Source organism: Phragmites australis, chromosome 3 (genome assembly GCF_958298935.1).
Source record: "Phragmites australis chromosome 3, lpPhrAust1.1, whole genome shotgun sequence".
Lineage (NCBI taxonomy): Eukaryota > Viridiplantae > Streptophyta > Magnoliopsida > Poales > Poaceae > Phragmites > Phragmites australis.
The window spans coordinates 40,379,197-40,392,574 of record NC_084923.1 but is presented as its reverse complement, the minus strand read 5'-3'; the positions used below and the strand labels follow the sequence as shown (position 1 = coordinate 40,392,574).

The following is a 13,378-nucleotide window of genomic DNA, read 5'->3' as shown; positions in this document are numbered from 1 at the left end:
GGCATGGTTTCATAACCATTTCTGCTGATGAATGAGATGAGTGTGGCCAGTTAAGCGAGACAGTTTGCTACCTGACTCCCTCTGCTTTTATGCTGGGACAAGAGGGACATACTTGGAGCCCATAGGGCCATATAGCCTCGCCATTGAATCGCCCTCAAGCCTAATCGCTGTCTGGAAGGCCGAGCTCTTCCTGGCTCAGGCAGATACGACACGATCAGGTGTTCGAAGACAAAAATACATTGCCTTAACTTTTGACAGCATGCGAGAGCTAGCAACAGCTCGCTGTGGCCGGGATTCAGGGTTTCGGCCTCAGCCTCGAGCATACAGGTTCCCAATGCAATTTTTTTTTTAAAGAAATCAATGCAAATGTAAAATACTCAACAAGTCTCACTGGCAAATTAATCTGTATTTACACAATTCGAGTTTACATCCGTTGCAGGACAAAAGAAAGAACAACAATAGATAATTATTTTTTTTCTGTAACTGACAAATAAACAGCAAATCATCCAAACCAAATCTTGGACAAAGAAAATGAGAACGTCATATTACTAAAACTAACTAACACTAGTAAGATGGTTCAGTCTAGTTAAAAATTAGTCTTTTAATTTTTTATGAAGTTAGTGTCATTTAATTACAAAACGTATAAAATTAAAAGAAGAGATAAAATTATGTTAGTAAAAAAGAGAATTATTTATATTCTAAACATGTATCCAAATTGTACACATAGGAGTGGAAATGGATGTCAGGAAATTTGAATTATCCGATTCCGTATCCATTAAAATACGAATATGGATATCCGTATCCATATTCGTTTCTAAAATGGATACTAAAATGGATATATCTGAATTCATTTTCGAGATTCGGATTCAAATGTGGATATCCGAATTTGAGATATATCCGATTCGTATCCGTATCCGCCAATCAGGGAACCAAATTTTGCTAAAGTTTTAGAAATTTCAGATATGAACGAAATTCCAACCCAATCAAATTGGAACAAATTTCAGTCAAATTTCATTAAATTTCAGTTAAATTTGATCAAAAATTTAAATTTCCAACATAAATTTTGAATAAAATTTCTAAAATTCCGGCCCAATCAAATTAGAACAAATTTCAATTAAATTTTAACAAATTTCAGTTAATTTTTTTCAAAATTTTAAATTTCCGACCTGAATTTCGAAGACCGAGTAGATATCCGAATGCGGATTCGTATTCGAACTATCTGATTCCTATTTGTATTCGAGAATATCCGGATCCGTATTCGCATTCGGATTAAAATATGATAAATCGTACTATCCAAATTCGATTCCATGCGTATTCGGTCCGTTTTCATCTCTACGTACACATGTATAGGTTCGATACGTATCCGTTTTAATGAATTGTCATAATTGTAAGTGTAGGCATCCCAACAAACTCCGTATTGTTACTTATCTTCTGTGCAACTACTTTGAGCTATATGATGCTTCTTAATCTATTATATTAATAATTTTTTAAACTTTCTTTATTATTTTTATTATAAATGTTAGCTATTGATTAATTTTATTTTACATGGACCATTTATTTAAGGATTTGATTTTTATAATTATTTGATTTTTTCTAATACTATATTTGATATGAATCCTTCTTTTCTCTACTCTAACCCCAACTTTAATTATTATTAAATTTATTTTATTTAGACTCTTTACTTACCCAAACCTTATGGAAATCGGTGTGCTAATTTTCTATATCTTTTAATTCTAAATTTACCTAATTATTAATCGTATTTAATATGGACTCTTTGGTTTAATCTAGATCTTAAATGTCATAACAATGAGTAGTATAAATCCTTTCTTTTTTTAAATTAACCAGGTAATTTTATAGCATTAAGAGCCAACGTTATGAGTCCTTTTTTTCTCCTTAAATATTAAAATAATATATTACAGAATTTTACAGCTTCATCACTATCTAAGCCTTAACAACGAGAGTCAATTCCTCTTATGGCATTAGAACCTATACTTTTCCTTTATGTGCCATCTAATCTTTTTTTCTGTGCCAATGAATCAAATTATCCATTCCTTCTACGTCACTATCGTCACTTGGTTGTTCTCCTATCGTGAAACGATGGCTAAAAAGAAGCTTTTGCTCCTCTAGGTAGAATGAACCGAATTTTGACTAGTTCGCTTTCCCGCCATTGCACCAGGGTTTACAAAATCCTAAACCGAAGGTCGGTGGGCTATTTATTATAGCCGCGGGAGGTCGGTGCGCGGGGAAATACCTCGCCGGCACCGACGAGACCTCACGGCGGGGCGGCCATGTGCGCATGACGCGAGCTCGATTTAGCTCCAGTGCTTGGCGGGTCGTAGCGCACGGGTGATGTGAGTATGGAGCGTCTACAGCTGCTGGCAGGAGACTGGACGGAACGACGCAGAGAGTGGAGTTCGGCGGGGCCGAATTCGAAGGTCGTCGGCTCAGCGCGAACCCTGGGTCAAATAGTGGTGTGACGCCATCCACAGGACGCTCTGGCCGAGGGGATGGAACGGGGAGCTTCTGACGTCGGCCTGCTGCGATGGGACGATACGACAGAGAGATCGAGAGAGGGGAGGCAGCGCGGAATCGGCGGTCGTCCGGAGGTTGAAGACGACGTGCGGGTGGGGCCCGCACAGCAGTGGCTGGAGATGGAGCGGGTTGGGGAGAGGTGTTGGGCCAAAGTGCGCTTTGAGGGAGATGGGCTGAAGGCGGTGCGGGAGGGAGTGGCGGACTGGGCTAAAAAGAGAGGAAGGAGGGAAATAGGCCCGAGAGGAAAAGAGGAAAAAAAGTTCATTTTGTCTTTCTCAATTATTGACCGAGTCGATTTCCCCCCTCCGAAACTATAAAACCAGTTACACATGCTTTTTAACAATTAAAACCGTTTGTTTTTCCTTCCTGGGTGGATTTAGACGTTGGTTTTGTCCGAAGTAGATCACACGTGACAGTGGCCTCACATATCATATGATAGCTAACTCTATTGTTCGCGGGACCCACCTATCATCCTCTTCACTGAAGTCATGGGACCTGCTTTTTTACTACACAGAGTAAGAGCACGACCACGGCGGCTTTAGCCACGCTCATCGGAGGCCGGCGTGGCCAATGAGTTGCATGTGAAGCTGTAGCGCATGAAGGCGAACTCGGATGGGGGCTCTGCTGCAAATGGGAGTGGCTGAAGTCAGTTGGTGGCGCTCAGTCCTTCGAAGAGCACCGTGTCGACGGCGAACTAGGTCATGGCCTGGCTAGCTGAGGGTAGCAGCAGCTTCATTGCACCCTGGCGAACTTGTCTATGGGGCTCCCACCCGATGGGCATGATAGGGGCGTGACTGTCGACGGCGAGGCGGCTCGACGAAGCAAGGGCACTTGGTGGAGGGCTGGCTGGCGTTGAGCTTGGGCCAAACCGACACGTGAATCAGCATCCATTAGCCGAGGGGGATGTCATCGTAGTGCCAGTTGGCCTAGAGAGGCACTGGTTTAGGTCGACAGCTTGGCTCTCCTAGATGGCGGCAATGGAGATTGGCGGTGATGAGATTGCTTATGCTAGACTGTACCAGGGTGGATCCACAATAGTGAGCAGCCAGGGAGCAGCATGAGAAGGTGAGAAAGTTGTTAACCGAGGTAATCGAGCCCAAGCTCACCATTGTGGTGGATTTGTCGATGCGTTAGAGCTCGGCCCAAGATCAGAGGTGGAGAAGAATGCCCGATATCGACTTCTTTAGCGGGGAGGCGAGAACCTGGTGCTATGACACCACCAGGAACTCGCGACGCACCTTCCAGCCGCAGTTTCTTCGACGGGGTGTAGCCAAGGGTGACAACAGCTCGAGCTCCTTCCCGTTGACTGCCGCTCTGCTCGGCTGTGGAGCAAATGGGAAAAAATGGCAGCGGGAGAGAGGGAGAAGGAAGGGACTAGGGTTTTGATGCCAACCGACTCCAGTGAATCGGCAATTAGGGGAAAATGGTGGCGGAGAACCGGCGGCCGGCGCAGTGCTCTCCGAAAGACTAAGTGCCACCATCGCCATTCTTCGTCGCCAGCTGACTCCAGCCACGCTCATCTGCAGCAAAGCCCCCATCCAAGTTCGCCTTTGTGTATTGCTGCTTCCCGTGCAGCTCACCACCCACGCCAACCACCGGTGAGTGCGGCCAGAGCCACCATGGCTGTGCTCTTGCTCTGTGTGGCCGAAAAGCGGGCCTCAGAACTTCAATGAAGAGGATAAAAGGTGGGTCCCATGAACAGTAGAGCTAGCTGTCATATGACATGTGGGCTACTATCACGTGTGATCCACATCGGACAAAATCACTGTCTAAACCCACTCAGAGAGGTAAAACAAATGATTTTAATTGTTAATGGAGCATATGTAACTGGTTTTGCGGTTGAGAGAAAAAAAATGGACTCGGACAATAGTTAAGGGAGGTAAAATAGACTTTTTTCAAAAAGAAAAGGGAGAGAAGATAGGTGGGCTAGGTTATCTGGGTCAAGGAAAAGGAAATGGATTCGGCCAGAGAGTTTTTAGAATTTAGGAATTTGTTTGATAATTTTTGAGAAACCAAATATTCAAATTTGAATTTGAAAATTTCAAAATGCAACACGGTGAACCTTGTGCATGTTTTTAAATTTGAAAATTAATTTTGTAATAGTTCTAGGTTACTTTGCCCATATTTATTTACATTTGTTTTTAATTTATTGAAATTCAAAAAGTTGAAAGTTTTAATGAATGTGGCAAACATCATACACAGGGTATTACACACAGTTGGCTATGTTAGTCGATTTATGGAGGAGTCGCACAAAGATCACTTGCAGTGGTCAAGCACATTCTAGGATAGATTGCTAGCACAAGCAAATGGGACCTCCATTATGCAAGGAAGAAGGATGCACGGTCAGAGCTGATGGGATTCAACGGCAGTGATCTTGTTCGTGATGTCGACAGCCGAAAAAGCACTTCCTCGCTAACAGTCCAGTCACATGGCAATTGAGAAATCAGAAAGTGGTTGCATTATTGAGCTGTGAAGCTGAATACATTACGGCCGCAACATCTGCTTGTCAAGCTGTGTGGTTAGCTCGGGTGCTGGCAGGCGTGGTTCATTCAGAGCTAAGCACGCCGAAGCTAAGAGTGGATAACAAGTCCACCATCTCTCTTATAAAAGATAATTACACCATGACCAGAGCAAGTATATAAATACGGCACAATTTACTATATAGCATCAAAAGTTATCAAAAGCCTTCATCTGCCATAAAAAAAATTCATCCAACATATACCACTATTTGAAATTATTCTTACCTTGTATATTACTGCTATTATAACAGTGTTAATTCTAATGGCACACCAGATAAAAAAACAAAATTTCCCTTTCTCTGTGTGCCACTGTCGTCAACTCTATTATGACGACAGTGATACACAGGGGAAGAAAATTTTTAAGTATAGTGGCACATGAGGGATAAGATTTTTTGTTGGCAAATTGAGGATTTCAAAAAAATTTGATGACATATAAGAAATTATCTCTATACATACAAGTATACATACAAGGTTACATCGTATCCGAGAGTGCGCAGAAAGAGGCCAAATCGAAGTGAAGTTCATATGCATAGAAGAGAAGTTGGGTGACATCCTCACGAAGCCGCTCTGCCATATCAAGTTTCAGGAGCTGCGCATCAAAATTGACCTCATTGAAACCAGTGATCCAGTCGGCGCAGGAAGACGTAGGAGGAGATTAATTTGTTAGAATAAATATTGTCCGCTGTTAGTTTGTTTTGTTAGTGGGTTTAGTGTATGACCGATTTCTTGTGGTTGTGCACAAGTTTAGCTCTGACGTGGGCTCGTTCGCATGGGAGCGAGTCTAGGAGCGCCGTTCACGGTCGTGGCGCGCGCATGTAGGCGCCTTACCAGCCATAGCTTGTTGAGTCCTCTATCTACTGCAATATAGAGTCCAGAAAAGCTGCCGCTTCGCAGCACAAATTGTTTGGTGTACTGTGATTTCCAGATGTTCGCGTGAGTTTAGTTTTCTGACAGGCTCGTCGTCCTCCTTGGACAGCCACGGCCTACAAGTTGGTGACCGAGTCATCTCAACATGTTAATCAAGTTGATTTCAGAGACCCCATGCAATGCTTAGCTAGCAAATTAAACACAGTACTTAGCCTGACCCTTCGTCACGACGTACATATAGAACCTGCTCAAAAGCTGCGGCCGCGGCTATGTAGGCCGACGTCACCGCCCGCCAATTACAGCATCGACTCCCCCGCCACGCTGCGGAGCGTACGTAGCAATCGGCCTCCCCACCCTCCTCCGTCGCGGGGCCGGCTAGCGCGTTCCCCCCCCCCCCCCTCTCATTGCACCACGCTGCCTCCATTCGTTGGCGCCACGGTCCAAGGGTCCAAGGGCGGGGCCGGCCGGTCAAAAAAGATCCCCCGGGACATTCCTCCGTCCAGTCTCTGCAACCGAAGGATCAGGGACGATGGATACCCAAATCACAGCGACACATGCATGCGCCCACCAACCTGGCGCGCTCTCTCAAAAGCCGGAAAAGAAAAGGCCAAGCCAGCTCGGCTGCTGGCGATTCTACGAGGAGTCGCCTGTGCGGCGCTGCGCCTCGTCGGCCACCACTCACCAGCAACTAGGATTCCGTCCAGGGGATAGCGATGCGTCCCTGAGAACACCGGGTACGTTTTCGAGCGTTTCATCAATGCCGGCGCCGGCGCTGCGGTTGGTGGAGAGCCGAGACTGGGAGAGCCGGGCCAGGAGGCGGCAGGGAGATAGCGATCGATGCGTCCGGGTTGGGAACGGAGGAGCGAGCACTGTAGGCCCGGGAGAATCCGGCTTTGTCCCCTGCGTGCTCAGACAGGGGCGTCACATGGTCGCTTTCGCGCTCGCGGCCCGGCCGGGGCCAGAACCAGAGGAAGGATTAGTTTACCAAGGAAGGAGACGAGACGAATCATCGCTGCCTGTGTATTTCTGCCCTTCCTCTTGTCTCTACGTCTTTTTGTGATGCGAGGCGAAGATACTCTGCTGTGCTGCACCGTACCTGAGAAACTATCCCTGACGTGCAGCCGTCATAGGTTTCTTTGGAAATCCGGACTCACTTATCAATGGTGGACTGCTAGCTGAATCCTTACCCACACAATCTCGTGATCCTGCACGAGAAACCACACGGCACACCTCAATTCCTGCACTCCACATAGGGTCTACATGGTTGTTGGTCCGGGGTGGGGACACAATCTACAACAGTCCAATTGTCACCACTGGCACAATTCGGACTACCCGTGTTTTTGAAGAAAACTTATCCTATAAGACCTGATCTACATCGAAGTCTTGTAGGCTAAATTAGATTTGTTTGTTTTAGCTCATAATTATAATAAGCAGTTTATAGATGATAGATTATGATAAATTGAAGGTAAATAAGCTATGATTTATTGAGTCTGAATTCTTGTTTTTAGATGACAAAAGTCTACAATGTTCTCAACTATTTCGGATGACTTGTATATTCTATTGTGACACATTTAACATTCAATCGGCCTTGCAGAATATTTATAAAACACGGAATTAAATAAATAAATGTTAAAAGATAAATTATTCATGCATCCTTGAATTTTTGTCCATACAAATATACTCTCACAAACAAATTACTCTCTCATAGCAAGTAAAGCATTAATAATATTATCACGGAAGGCATTCATACCTCTCTCTTTATCTCCCAATTAACTTGCACTCCCTTGAAATAAAGGTATTGGCATATAGTTTTTATCTCGATCACACCGGTCAAACTCTTCATCACCAAAAGTACTATCCCGAATAAAGTTATGAAGAGTCATACATGCATATATTATTTTAGTTTGCTCGCGCATAAGATAACTTGGTAAGTCCAACAAAATTCTCCACTTTATCTTCAAAACACTAAATGAATGTTCAATCACATTACAAAGAGATAAATACAAATGGTTGAATACCTCATTCTTGCCACTAGGACGTGGGCCATTTCGAAACTCCGGTAAATGGTATTTGGTCCCTTTGTCTGGAGCTAGAAAACCCAATCGGTTTGGATAGCCCAAGTCAACAAGGTAAAATTTTCCTACAAACATCAAAATACACTATGGGACATATCTTCATTATTGAATCTAGTGAGATGATAACCAGGCAAAATATTACTATACCATGTGGAGGATGTGGAAACTGAGCAGCATATTTACGTAAAGCATCATTGAACACCCTCAAATCATGTACCGAACCCGGCCATCCTACAACAACAAAAGTGAATCTCATATCAAAGTCACATATCGCCAACACATTTTGAGTAAAATATTCATGTCGACTCACATGTTGAACCACCTTTACCGAAGGCACAACAACCGGTATATGAGTACCATTTATTGCACCTATGTAGTTATTGAAATGAGGCGCAAAACGAGAACCTAACAGTCTTAGATGGATCATTGTGAAGTTTTGATCTCTAGGTTTGACAATATCTACTGAGATGAGGTAGATATTTTTTTAATACTTTGTTGAATTTCTACTAATTATTTCTTTTGACTTCACAAATCGGTTCTTCACTTGAGTAAATGACTAATGAGCCCCAATAGTCCGTAAAAACATGACTAAAGCTTCAAAGAAGCTCATCTTACTACTTGACTTCAAACTATAAGGTACCACCAACAAGTTATGCAACCTATCAAAAAGTGACCTACTCATCCTAAATATGTCATACTAATCTTTTAGAACATTAAGTGTTTTCAAAACCTAATCATGACCCGAGAAAATAGGTTCAATTCTCTCTGACTTGTTCAAATAAAATTCAGTATAGTACATACCAAATGCGCATGTAATTGCTCCATATTGTTGCATCCATTTTGTAGCTTTATCTCAAAACTTATATGCCAGGTATGTGGCACCACTCATGAACCAAGCAATCGGCCCTGATAACTACAGCTTTTGTAGAGTTGTAGATTACACTGGAGGAAGAACTCTCACAGTACCAAACTACCAAAAAGCACCACTTCTTGAATACCAGCACCAAGATAACATCCTCCAAGAACTTAGAAATCCACTTCTATGTCGAGCAACTCGACGAATTTGATGAAACCATGAACCCTTAATCTCCTACTCCCTCTAGCCGACAGCCGCAATACCAAGCTGTCGGGTTCCATCAACGTCACAGGCACCAAACCCTCGCCACCGCTCATCCTCGATAGAGATCCTATAAAACCCACACCACAGTGTTACTACTTAATTAATCAACGACAAATCAATCCGGTATCAAGGTTCCTGAGCCAAGAAAAGGCATCAACTTGGTACAAGAATCGCATCAGTGTCTGTTAACACAAGCACATGAACGGGGCAAGCTCACAATGTTGCCGGTGGACACATGCGTAGACGCGTCAGCATCCTCGCCGTCGGCCTCTCCCTTGGTAACGCCGGACTCAAGGCCACTAGCCACAAAGGATGGATGGGGCAGTATGTAAGGTCGTTTCCCTTAGCGCGCAGCTAGGGAGCTATCCGCGCTGGCTGAGGCGGCCACTGTTCTGCGTGAGCCTCGCACGACCGCGCCAGTAGATCCTACAACACCGTGCCTCCCACATCGCAGCGCCATCAGGGAGGCCTCCAGTGCGACCACGAGAGCTGGGGCTGTCACGCTAGGCATGGCCCCTGCAGCAACTAGGCCCGACGTACCAGGGAGGCTGCCCGCGCCAAAGATTCATGCGCGCCGGGCAAGGAGGCGCTGCCATGCATGGACGTGTCCGTTCCTTACCCAACGAATCTCGGCAGGCGAGGGCAAGGGCGAGGATCTCCTCTACATCTTCAACGTCGATTGGCTTCATCTTGGCTGGACCACCGCGGAGCTTGTCGAATTTGAGGAGAAATATTATGTTTAGAGGGAACATAAAGAGAGGGAGGCAAATGAGAGGGGATAAAGAGAGGGGGTGAACGGGAGGGGGTGGGGGTCGCATTAGTGGGTAATTTCCCTTAAATTGATGGGTATTATTGTAAAATATCGAATCATAAGTTGAAATACATTCTTTTTCATAGTTTATAGGATTATTATAATCTAGATTTCAACTTATTATAATCTAGACAAATAATTTAGCTTTTTGTTTGTACTTTAGGCAAATAAACTAGCTTATTATAATATTGAGTGGAAATAAACTGGACCTTAGTTAGCCATCATGAAAGGTGGGCTAGCCAATCCGAATTCGACTCTTTTCTTATACAAAATTGTCAGAAGGGATATCTCAGAGGAAAATTCTATAAGACTCAGTCTCACTGAAAGATACTCTCTTATGTATACCACGTGTTCAACTCTTTTTTTTTAATTACATATACCAACTGTTAGATCAGAAAAAGACGATATGATCAAGATCTCGTAAAACTCTTTCGATAAAGAGTCCAATAGAATTACCTTCCAAACGTCTCTCCCTTCCGAACGTATTTTTTTAACCTGATATTATGCATTTAAAGCTGGCGTCTTGTTGTCATGCATGTTAGCTTATCAACTGAATTTTATATGCAACAATATCATTGAACCGATGCTCCTGGAACATATGCCTCGGCACTAACTTGGCATGGCAATCAGTTCGTTCAGGGGCCCCTGCAGACAAGATAAATCCATTTGAATATGCTTTTATCACTTGCCCTTGCAGGCAAGATTGCTGTAAGGTTGTAGTACTCTTTTGGAACTTCCCCGTCTTCCTCGGGCATCCAAGCCAACTCTGCGCGACTGCGCCTGTTTACATAGGCCGATCACGACTAGACCTGGTGTTCCTGATTTGTACTTTTTGAGTGAACCAACAAAGGGAAAAACACACCAAAGCCGGACAGCCATACGCCTCCTCGCCACATCTCCATCTATATACTAGTACTAATCAATCAACATCATTGGATCAAACTTCAAAGCTGAACTGCAGAGGCTCAGAGCAGGAGTATATAAGATCATGTGTTGTAGCTTGCTGGGATCATACCTACACTCTTCCTTCACCACTTGTCAGTCGTCACTCTCCTCTGCCAGCTTGCTCCCAGGAACCCCCTGCTTCCGTATATTCTCAAGCAAGCTTTGGCTCTCCTTTGAACAGCTAGCTCTCGTTTCATCTCTCCACTTACGGAGAGATAGTACGTGCAAGAGAAGGTAGCTAGCTATCGAACAGGAGGTCGTGATCACTCCAGATCGCTCACCTGAACCGCAGAAGCAATAAGCAAGCTGCAGGGAGCTAGTGCCATGGGCAGCCTCGGTGGCGGACGCCGGACCATCAGTGGTCCGGTCATTTTCATCTCCGTCGTGCTCTTATCTGCGGCTATAGCGAACGGCATCAGGACTGGGGTTGTTGGTGCTCCTAGTCCTGCCGTCACAACAACACAAGCTGCTGGTGAAATTACGTCGCCGCCGGTTGGTACCTCTGCAACTACGGCGCCTTCAGCTCAGCAAGCTCCTCCGTTGGATGACCGGTACAGGGACAGCAAGAGGAAGGTGCCGAACGGACCTGATCCTATTCACAATAGGTATTAACCTCATCTGACAGTTCTTTCTATAGTACAATGGTATAAATCATATTGTTTCAGTTGTGTTCCTAATTTCACTTTTTGTAAAACACAAATATGTTTACACAGCTTGTGCTAAAGATGCATGAATTTACAACTGAGCCACCAAACCCTCTTATCACAGCTTGTACAAAGTTATGTAACTCATGCCTTTGAGTCTCTGACGAACTCTATGTCTAAAACCTTATTCTTGCAAATAGATTGAAAAGGGACATGATTAAATGGACTTGCTTTGTCAGATAATTATAAAACGCCGTTTGGCGAGTGTGTCAGGTCATGGACCATAGAAACGAATGCAAACAGAGGTGGTCATGGAGCATCCGAACTCCAGTGTGTCACCCTCTGAAAAGAAGAGGCTCAAGCATACAGATGTGCTTCGGTATTCGCGCTTATCGATGAGACGACGAGTCTCAGAGATCAGGCGAACGACCAGCAGAAACAAGCAAGTGATAGCACATGAAAGAAACAACAAATGATTGCAGCACTACTACAGAATCATGCATGCATGCATGGGTCCCATTGAACACTGACCTCGATTCGCCGGCGTCTTTTTTTTTTATCCCTCTCTATCTCTGTGCATGTGCTCTAACCATCATTTCTCTTGGTGTTTTTTTCAGGAGAGCCAGATGGGGAGAAGCACCGGCGAGGAGAGTGTAGAGTCACCGAGCACGTACATTAGCTCAGATCAGGTACAGAGGCTGAAGGCTGAAGGGAGGTCACATTGTGGCGTGGAAGGTTCCATGGCTAGTCGCGCGAGGTCGATCGAGGACGAACAGCCAAGGAGGCGGTGGCGGTGGTGCTCATGATGGTCGACGTCCCGAGTGAACACACACTTATATGCATGCATGTATTAGAGGGTGAAAAAGGGGAGAGAATCGAGAGCACAAGGCCACACAAGATGATCATCTTTGCTTTGGCCAACGTGCTCTAAATCCTCTGATAGATCTCTCTTGACGAGCTTTTGTTCTTCCTTTTCTTTTTCTTCTTTGGGGGGTTAATGGTGTTAAAAGGAGCACTCCAACTCCAAGCCTGCTACTTTCATTCACTCACACAGAGTACGTAAAGCTCACACAACGCTCAACTATTGAACAAAGATTATTCTTCATGGCACAGCAGATTTGAGCTCTTCTTCCCAATGATCACTTTAAACGATTGGGTGTAAGAATGCATGCTTCGAAAGGGCTGAAAGGAGTTTGGCGACGTCCAGCGATCCCAGCATCACCTCATGCATGTAGTCAGTAGTCACCCATCAAATGAAGAGCCTAAAGCTCTAGACGCTGAGGTGCGTACGTAGGTGATCATTGGGCCGCTACGGCAGGAGGAGACGTTTCTTGGAGAGGTTCGTTCTTGTCACGCGAAAAGGGTGGTAGCCAGTGGCCGTCTTGATTCTGGGGCATGGCCGCTGGCTCCGGCTTCGGCCTCTTTTGTTGGGCGCGTTGGCGTTGGCGCTAGCTTTGGTCTCTTTTGCAACAGGCATCATGCACCTCATGTCTTCAGTTTGCTTTATCTTTTGCTGCCGCTGCTGCTATCGAGTCGCGCATTTTGAGGGCTGCGTGCTGATCCCGGTCTTGTATCCCGAGGATATGATGTTGGGGACGACTGTGACTGTGAATCAGTGCACTGATCAATTACGCCCTGGCAGCTTGGCAGGCCAGAGTGACGGACATGGGTGAGGAGTACTGGTTCTTGCATGGGAATTAGCTATTTAGCTGCTCATGGAAATATTCTTGCAGCCAGAGACAAGACTCAAGGAGAAGAGCATCAGGTTGGGATTTGAGTCCCATGTGATCGTTTTCGTCAGTCCATGTAGAGCCGGTAATTAGTACGTTACTATTTAAATAGTTCGCTTTTCAAATTGCTATCCA

General features: G+C 44.8%; 1 protein-coding gene across 1 annotated transcript; it reads left to right on the top strand.

Annotated features, from left to right (window-relative positions):
* Nucleotides 1-11,193: 11,193 nt before the first annotated feature.
* On the top strand, nucleotides 11,194-12,623 carry LOC133911203 (uncharacterized). The gene is made up of 2 exons (XM_062353409.1): nucleotides 11,194-11,474; nucleotides 12,131-12,623. Exons 1-2 carry the CDS (start codon nucleotides 11,194-11,196, stop codon nucleotides 12,168-12,170), a joined length of 321 nt encoding a protein of 106 aa, XP_062209393.1. The 3' UTR covers nucleotides 12,171-12,623.
* Nucleotides 12,624-13,378: the final 755 nt, after the last annotated feature.

Bases quoted from the DNA above. Each gene is read 5' to 3' on its own strand.
- LOC133911203 (XM_062353409.1), top strand. From the start codon at position 11,194: ATGGGCAGCCTCGGTGGCGGACGCCGGACCATCAGTGGTCCGGTCATT. The intron at 11,475-12,130 runs GTATTAACCTCA...TGTTTTTTTCAG, and splicing joins CCTGATCCTATTCACAATAG to GAGAGCCAGATGGGGAGAAG.